At 38.9% G+C, this 9,097-nt stretch overlaps 2 protein-coding genes across 2 annotated transcripts; both read right to left on the bottom strand.

Moving 5' to 3' along the window:
• Nucleotides 1-1,831: 1,831 nt before the first annotated feature.
• tmsb4x (thymosin beta 4 X-linked) lies at nt 1,832-3,470 on the bottom strand. Its single transcript, XM_046840634.1, has 3 exons — nt 3,379-3,470; nt 2,536-2,646; nt 1,832-2,367 (listed from the first exon to the last, which is right to left on the bottom strand). Exons 2-3 carry the CDS (start codon nt 2,633-2,635, stop codon nt 2,333-2,335), a joined length of 135 nt encoding a protein of 44 aa, XP_046696590.1. The 5' UTR covers nt 2,636-2,646; nt 3,379-3,470; the 3' UTR covers nt 1,832-2,332.
• Nucleotides 3,471-4,798: 1,328 nt separating this feature from the next.
• Nucleotides 4,799-8,516, bottom strand: LOC124379406 (toll-like receptor 8). The gene is given in 3 exon segments (XM_046839744.1): nt 4,799-7,827; nt 7,830-8,088; nt 8,260-8,516. Coding segments are annotated over 3 exon segments (3,120 nt in total). The 5' UTR covers nt 8,263-8,516; the 3' UTR covers nt 4,799-4,969.
• Between the last annotated feature and the right edge of the window lie 581 nt (nt 8,517-9,097).

Here is a 9,097-nt window from a genome sequence, read left to right as displayed (position 1 = left end):
AAGCCATGTGTGATCCTCACCAAAACAAAATGGCTGCTAATGATATCATGCTAATGCTAAAGCTAACTGAAGGAACTGAACTGAAGGAACTGTGACGCTTCCGCTCGCTTCAGTTATTTTGGTCAACTGTCAGTTCCTCTCCTTTTACTTCGCGTGTGTGTGTGTGTGTGTGTGTGTGTGTGTGTGTGTGTGTGTGTGTGTGTGTGTGTGTGAGAGAGACTTGCTAACTAAATGCTAACTTCCTTTTTTGGCTCAGGAAATTCACAAGGTGTTTGTCTAACACACTGATATCTTTGTTGTTTTTTGCCTTGAACGTGTGTGTGTGTGTGTGTGCGTGTGTGCATGTGTGTGTGTGTGTGTGTGTGTGTGCATAGATATTTATTTATTTAAAAAATGTTCAATTGTGATTTTATTTACATAAAGGTAATAATATTAATTAATAAATAAATGAATGTATATGTGTAGTTCACTGGTTTATATTTATACGTATGTGTGTGTGTGTGTGTGTGTGTGTGTGTGTGTGTGTGTGTGTGTGTGTGTGTGTATCATAATTAAAGTAGTGAAAAAACGCAACAAACAGGAAGTAAGAGCAGTGCTGTGGGAGTGATAAATACGAGGTCTATTCACAGATATTTAGGGCAAACAGATAATTCATCAAATGTGCTGACATCCAAAAGTGTGTGTGTGTGTGTGTGTGTGTGTGTGTGTGTGTGTGTGTGTGTGTGTGTGTGTGTGTGTGTGTGAAATGTAATGAAGAAATGTAATAAACAGTGTTATTAAATGTTCTCTCTCCTACTCACGAGCGCAGAACAGGAAGTGTTGTTTGTGATTTGAACACAGCTTTTATAAATAAATACTTTTGCTTTTATCGAAAATCCAAAGAAGGAAATGTGTTTGTAGTGTGCAGGTCAAACACACATCCAAGGGGGCAACAAAAACGTTAACCTTTTAAAGTCCTCATTAAAAAAACAATTCCCCTCCTTTAGTTACTCTTACACCTAGTGGTCAAACCAGGAACTGCAGTCTAATGAGTGAAGGTCAGTCGGGGCAGGACTCACGCTGCCCCCAGGCTACCCCTTCTCCACCATCATGTTTGCTCTTCAGACATGTTTACTGCAGGTTTTCATTGCGAATTGCAGAGTTGCCAAGGATCTTATATTTGTAGTAAATTATTTAAATAAAAAATGAGATACATCTCCGAAAACAAAAAGTGTAATTGCAGAATACGAGCCTGAACTCAGATGTACAGATGTTAGGAAATGCATGACCTCATTTCCTTATGTAAAGGAAGAGAAAAAGAATCAACACCCGACTATCACCAAAATTTTTAACAGTAAACAGGACTCGGGTCTCTTTTTAGCAACAATTTTAGAGCTATCTGACCGCAGCTGTTCCCATCACAACACCTTCAGCACAGCGTAACTGCTACATCACGCTGAATAACACTTAGCATCACACGCTGCTCAAAATGGCCGCTCTGTCTCAGATCGTCTCGCTCATGGATCGTTTTAAAGGAGTCTGAATGTGTTATTGTAAAAATGTAAATCAGGAATTATTTAAATACTGATGATTAATTTATTTACTTTGAATAATAAAAAAATTTAAGTCAGTAAAGCTGAATCCTGATCTGGAACATGACGAATGCTCAGCGTAGCCATGCTAGCTCAGGTTTATTCCAAGATCCTGAAGCACACAAACATATCTCTCTGAAGGCCTAGAGGTGGTGCGCTGGTGGTCATAGTTTTAAAAAGAGAAGCTGAACTTCACAAACTCCAAACTCATCATTATCTTTTAGCTTTTCTTCAAAACACAAATCTCAAACAAGACCATGTACAGCTTTTCTTTTAACTTTTATTTGCATAAACAAAATATTGTGCATTCCAAGGTTTAAACTTTAGATTATCAAATAATCTTAAACATTGAACTTTGCAAAAAAAAAAAGAAATTAACCAAAACACTGCATGATTTTCTTCAGCAATCAGCCACAGGGTTTGGATTGTAAAGTCCCAGGCAGCTGTCAATCAAACTCTCAGCCCCGCCCTGAAGCTAAAGCCAAAGCCCCGCCTCCTCTGCATCCTCTTTATGAACTCCTTCGTCTGTCTTCCTTCGCAGGGGTGAGCTCTTTCTCTTTTAGTTGTTTAATAATAATAATAATAATAATAATATTAAGGATGCACGAGGCCACGGGGCAGAGTTTTGTTTCATCCAATCAGAACGCATCGTAGGGTTTTGGGCTTTTTTTCGGTCTTAAGAAATGAGACATTTTTTTAGAAAAAGAAAAGGTGAAGAGATGAAGGCAGTGCAGTGCATAGTGAAGTCTCGATGGGAAGTTTCATGACGTTCCTGCCTGCTTTTCCTGTTCGATGGCTGCAGGAAATTAAATACAAAAAATTATTTGTCAGTATATAAACATATAAATGTACAATTTTGCTCTGCGTGCTAGAGATCAGAGATTACACAAACAATAATCCTTTATATTCCTGCCATAAATCCTCATAATTCACGTTATTTTTGGGAAAAAATAAGAAATCGTACTCTCTTTTGAAGGCAGAGGATTCTTCTCCTGTGTCTCGGTCTTCTTCAGCTTGGTCTTGTCAAAGCTGGCCACTTCGTCCAGGTTGGGTTTGTCTGACATGATTGTGATCTCTACAACAATAAAAAGCAAAAAGCGAAGGTTACAGGGTGTCATTTTGCGATAAATAAATATCCACAATAAAAATGGTCATTTTTTACGAAAAAAATTCTCATCCTGATTTTGGTGGAAATCCAGAAATACACAAACAACAGAATCTATTCTAAGCAGATGTTTGGTAATGCACAAGCTTGTGAGCTTCATTAATAATATGCATTCTTTAATTCTGTAATTTATTTTATTTTCCATTTAAACCTGCTGCATTATGACCCAGTCTGGTATCTGACACCGCCCTATGAGCGACACTACACGACTAATCATCAATCATTATTATTATTATTATTATTATTATTATTATTATTACTATTATTTATATTTTTGTGATTATTATAATCCATATTTGATTGTGTTGATTGATTCCTTCTCAACCCTGCATCACATCACATCACATCACACAGAGAAGGATCTGAACAAAGAGAACGTCGCTCCTGATGCTCTTTTTCCGCCCTTTCAACCAGTGACATTGTTAATAAGATCATTAGTCATCATTATTACACCTTAATAACTTGATGTCATTAATCACGATGTAGCAAAAGCTTTTTACTGAACACGATTTTATTCTATAATAAACCACACACATGGTGAATTTTTCTGGATCATTTGGAGATCTGAGAGAACATTACGCTGCTGTAAATAATGTCTAATGAATGATTAAAAATAGGATTGAATAAAGTATAAATACTCACCGTAGTTAAGAGCAGAAGAATAGAGATGTGAAGAAAGAGCAAAGCGCTGTAAAGGCACACAGGCGGACTCCAGCCTTTTATAGTCTATATGCAAATAAGCCTGTTGTCGTCACACATCTGATTTGCATACAGCCAATGAGAAAGAAGCCAGCCAACGCCCCGAGAAAGCATGCGACAGCGACATCTGCTGGCTATTATGTAAATAATAATAATAATAATAATAATAATAATAATAATAATAGTAACAATAACAATAACAATAACAATAATTATTATTATTGTTATTATTATTATTATTATTATTATTATTATATAAAAATATGTAATTAAAACAGCAAGAATTATTTGTGTGTACAAATAATTATTGCTGTTTTATATATATATATATATATATATATATATATATATATATATATATATATATATATACACATACATACATACATACTCACCCATCCAAATCATTGAATTTAGGTGTTCCAATCACTTCTATGGTTACCTGTGTATAAAATCAAGCACCTGGGCATTAAGACGCTTCTACAAACTGAAATGAAAAGAATGGGTCGCTTTCAGGAGCTCAGTAAATCCCAGCATGGTACCGTGACTGGATGCCACCTGTGCAATAAGTCCAGTTGTGAAATCTCGTGGTTTTAGTACAAAGTGGAAGCGATTTTTAAGACCACGTAAAATCACAGAGCGGGTCAGCGGATGCTCAGACATGTAGTGCACAGAGGTCACCAATGCCAGCTCGGATGCAGTGGTGTAAAGCACACCATCACTGGGCTCTAGAGCACTGGAGACGTGTTCTCTGGAGTGACGAATCACACTGTCTGGCAATCCGATGGACTGGTCTGGGTTTGGCGGTTGCCAGGAGAACAGGAAAGTTTGGTGGAGGGGGGATTATGATGTGGGGATGTTTTTCATGAGTTGAGCTCGGACACCAGTGAAAAGACTCTTCAGCATACCAAGACATTTTGGATAATTTCATGCTCCCAACTTTGTGGGAACAGTTTGGGGACGTCCCATTCCTGTTCCAACATGACTGCACACCAGTGCACAAAGCAACGTCCTGAGTCCTGACCTCAACCTGATAGAACACCTTGAAATAGAGCGCAGACTGTGATCCAGACCTTCTCTGGAAGAATTCTGGAAGAATGTTGAAGAATTCCCATGAACACATTTCTAAAGCTTGTGGAAAACCTTCTCAGAAGAGCTGAAGCTGTTCTAGCTGCAAAAGGGTCAACATCATATTAAACCCACTGGATTAAGAATCGGCTGTTACTCAAGTTCATTTGCATATGTAGGCACACAAACGAATACTTTTGGCAATACAGTGTAAATATATACAGTATATATATGATAACATAACAGTGATACTTAAAAAAATTTTCAAATAATTCAGACAAACAAAATGTAATGTGAAACAAATTCTGACATTTTATTAACTACAAAAGCAACAACAGATCAATTGTATTATTTATAAAATCACACAGTACCACCGACATTTCTTTTCATAAAAAACTACTATATGAGAAATATAGAATAAATGTTGGCTATGGGACAGAAAGTGAAAGTGTTGAAATGTATAATGTCACACACAATACTGTGTAGTTGATTCTTTCTCTTTGGGTTTATTTTTGATAGAGAAGTATCTGGAGTAGATGTTGCTGTACATGTACTTGTTCTCGACCCGGATGGAATTTCTCAGACACTGCCAGAACCAGGGTTCCGCGGCGGGCATCCGAGGCCACTCGAGCACGCTGTGGCTGCAGAGTCGCCGCCGCAGACGCAGGAAATGTGAGTCCTGCAGCACGGGTTCGAGTAGCAGCAGCACGATCACGTCCTCGTTTTCATCCAGCAGACGCTGGTGCGCCAGATACATGGCCATCTTAAATGAGCCGCTGTTTACGTAGGAATGAGTGAGGACAAAGACCGTCTTGCGACTCTGGCGAATGCTTTGGGTCAGACTGTCCAGGACGGGGCAACCGGGCAGCCAGTCACGTTCTTCCAAACAGACTGGAAGGATGTGATCTCCTTGTTCTTCCAGCTGAATCCGGAGATGGTTCAGGACCCAGTCGGAGACCTGTGGGTCTTTGGTGTCATAGGTAACAAAGGCATCGTAGACATTGTCTCCAGAGCTCAAGTGCTGGTACCCTTTGAATTTGGCTTTTGTGTAGTAGAACACGTATGAAAAGTCCCAGTAGAAGATATGCATCAATGTTGACAGAACAGTGACGCTCAGAACAAGAAAAGTGGAGAAGCTGTAGAACAGGACGACAACATTGTTATCAATGCAGTCTTTAATATCAAAGTGGACCACCTTCACCCCTTTAGTCGGAGTATTGCATTTCACCAAAGTGGCCAGTTTGGGAATTTTCACGTTGCTGTCAAATATCCAAAGGACAAAGTCCATTAAATTACAGGTGCAGCGATAGGGATTATTATCGAGCCACAAAGTTGTCAAAACATTTTCTCCCTTGGAAGGGAAGGTGGACCGATTAATGGTGGTTAATTTATTATAACTCAGATCCAGCATTTGCAGATTAACAGCATCTTGGAGAAATTTGTTGGCCAGCTGAGAGATTCTGTTATGGCTCAGGTCGAGGAAACGCAGAGACGGGATATTCTGGGTTATGTTTCTGGTGATGAACGTCAAGCTGTTGTAGCCGAGAATCAGCTGCTCGAGTTGCGTGAAGGTACTCATCAAAGTCCAGTTCAGGTCCGTCAGGCCGTTGTGGTTCAGTCTGAATCTTTTTAGTGTGACCGGTAAGTACTTGTAAACATCTTTGGGGATGGTCTTGATGTTGTTGTACGATATGTCGAGATGCGTCAGATTTGTTAAGTTCCAGAAAAGTTGCATGCACATGTATTTTTGCCAAAGCCTTCCCAACTGATTCTGCTGGAACTGGAGCTCAGCAAGCGAGTCGCTGATCAAGTACTTGGTTGTTAGAGTAAAAATGCTGTTGGAGCTCATATTTAAGACTCGCAGCTTTGGTAAATTCTTCAGGAAATTCAAGTTGTGGGTCACACCAGGCACTGTGAAATAATGTGGGTTAAAGCTGAGGTCGAGCACCTCCAACTCCTTTAATTCCTCGAAAGCGTGATCGTAGGCCAAATCAATCTTGTTGAAGGACAAGTCTAAATATTTCAGGTTTGGCAGTGTTGTGAATTCGGTTCCATTTAATGCTGAAGCAAAGCCATTTCCGGATAGGTTGAGACAGGAAATGTTCGTATATCCCTCAAATTGCTTTGGGGAAATAAAAAACAGATTATTCCTGCTCAGGTCCAACACACGGCCAGTAGCGAAGCACTCGGGTTTAACGAGCCCTTTGATAGGCTGATAAGGTTCTAACTTTCTTTCAGAACTCGTCTTTGTCAGGCCTGGGAGGCTAAAGCGTATTGGCTTTACGCTATTCCCTGGTTTTCTGTCCTCGGAGTTAGTGACGGGATACAGTCGGTTTTCCGACAGGTACAGCAGGTTTAAACTATGAAATTGTGTAAATACGTCTTGATCCACGTTCACAATAAAATTGATTCCGATATCTAACGTAGTCAGATTTTGCAAACCATAAAGATGAATCAGAGAGTCTTTTTGAATCTTTCTGAAAACCAAACCTTGGAGGTGCAGCGTGTGAAGACTGGACAAGTTAGCAAAGGCTGGTGAAAGGTGCACAGTTTCTGGATAAGCTTGTAATCCATAATTAAAAGAGAGATCTAGTTTTTTTAGAAGCTTTAAGTTACTTAAAAACGCTCCATCCTCGATCTGACTCATCAGGAAATTGTAAGAAAGGTAGAGTTCATGCAGATTTGGGATGTTCTTGAACCAAGCATTCTTGATGACAGAAATAGAATTCCCAGCCATATGCAACAATTCAAGATTTCTTAGTTGGTCAAAAGCTCGTTCGTGAATATCGATAGAGCCGTTGACACATGGAATGCAGGGATATGGAGCATTGTGACATCGTGGACAATTTCCCTGGATTTTAAGGGTTTTGAGATTTGGGAGCTCCTTGAAATCGTCTTCTCCGATTGAAGATATCATGTTGGAAGCAAGTTCAAGTGTTATTAAGGAGGCAGGCAAATATCTGGGGACGTTAGTGAGGTTATTATATGACAAACTCAGATGTATTAACTTGTCCAAGTTTGAAAAAGTTCCATTATCAATCTCAAAGTGCATAAAACAGCGATTACCATAATAGCAGTTTTTGGAAAGATAAAGATGGGTCAGATTTATCACTTCAGAAAAGCTTTGGACTCTTAGTGAGGAAATTTTGTTACTGTCCAATCTCAGTTCTTTTAAAGACTTCGGAAGCTGTGCAGGAACCTCTGAAAGACCAAATCCGTTAAGCATCAAGGTTTCCAGGTTGGTCAAATTTGCAAAAACTCCTGCGGTGATGTTCACGTGTCGATTGTGGTTCATCCAGTTTAGATTGAGATATTTCAGTTTTGCAGGTCTTTTAGATAGTTTACTGATATGTTCTTGATTTTATTCTCAGATACATCCAGATGGGTGGTGTTTTTAAATATCTGGGGTAACATCTGCAACCCTCTGCCATGGCAATCAAATGTAACAGTGCTGATAGTATAATTCTGGTGGATATCACATGGACTGGTCCTTAGGAATTTTAAATCCAATGTGCACACTGGCAATCCGAACAGAAATGTGGGTATCACCCAGGACATTAACAGTATCCAGTGTTTCCAAGCCTCCTATAAAATAAAAAGCATTGCTAAATAATTAGCAGTAATAAATATTTAAGTCAGCTATACATACACATTTATATTTATATTTATTTATAGTGCACAGTTTACATTTAAGAGAGTAAAAAGTCATAGAAAAGAACAATATTCTAATGTATAATTCTGAGAAAATGTTCTCACCATGTTAGCGATATTTCATGTATTGTTCCTTTATGAGCCGTCAGCCAAATGAGTGATGTGGAGAGATTCATACAGAGTCGCCTCTGTGGGAAAACAGGAAGTTTTACTCTAACTGCCAGCCAGCATTTGTTCTACTTTGTTATAATAAAACTGAAGGTTTTTGCCACCTGGCGATCAGCAAACTTAAATTAGATCATTGGTTTTTCCCCAAAACTTTACATCAAATGCTCTGATACGACCTGCTCTGTCTGGCCAAATCACTACACGGAGTCTCTGAGCTTTACCTCAGAAACAACTGGCTTATTTTTAGTCCTCTGTAAGCAGGGGGAAGTGCCGGGGATTCACTTCTCGTTCCTCGTTACAGATTAATCTGTTTCACGGATCATTTTAATTTGTAAAATTTGGCAGTTTAATTGTAATAAATGCAGAAGGCTGGAGAGTAAAGACAACCTCAATCCTCGCTCAAGGTGTAGTTTACGTGGTGCAACACTACGACATTTCAGCCGATAACTCTTAAAGACAGCGATCAGTTTTATGCTGGATGTCTGAAGTAGATTTATGGCAGGCGGAAATTAAACAACAAGTGCGATATAAAAAAAAATGCAGCGTGATGTATCTGAGTTTGAGGAACTGTTCATGCATCATGAATTCATGCATCATGCTGACAATGCAGACTTTTCTACAGCTACGAGGGGGTTTCTGTAGATTTCGGTGTAGATTTCTAAAAATAAGTTTTGGTCACGAGCACTTCAGGTTTGAATGTGAATACAGATATAGAGGTTTACACATTAAACTGATAGAAATAATGTCACTGTATTTCTGTATTTTATACAATAAT

This window comes from Silurus meridionalis, chromosome 3 (assembly GCF_014805685.1).
Source record: "Silurus meridionalis isolate SWU-2019-XX chromosome 3, ASM1480568v1, whole genome shotgun sequence".
Classification (NCBI taxonomy): domain Eukaryota; kingdom Metazoa; phylum Chordata; class Actinopteri; order Siluriformes; family Siluridae; genus Silurus; species Silurus meridionalis.
The sequence above is the reverse complement of the archived record's forward strand: the minus strand, read 5'-3'. Positions and strand labels throughout refer to the sequence as shown.

What these genes read in the sequence shown, in the direction of transcription:
- tmsb4x (XM_046840634.1), bottom strand. Translation starts at nt 2,635, where the DNA reads ATGTCAGACAAACCCAACCTGGACGAAGTGGCCAGCTTTGACAAGACC. An exon ending in TCCTCTGCCTTCAAAAGAGA is followed by an intron (nt 2,368 to 2,535) that starts GTACGATTTCTT and finishes AATTTCCTGCAG; the next exon opens with CCATCGAACAGGAAAAGCAG.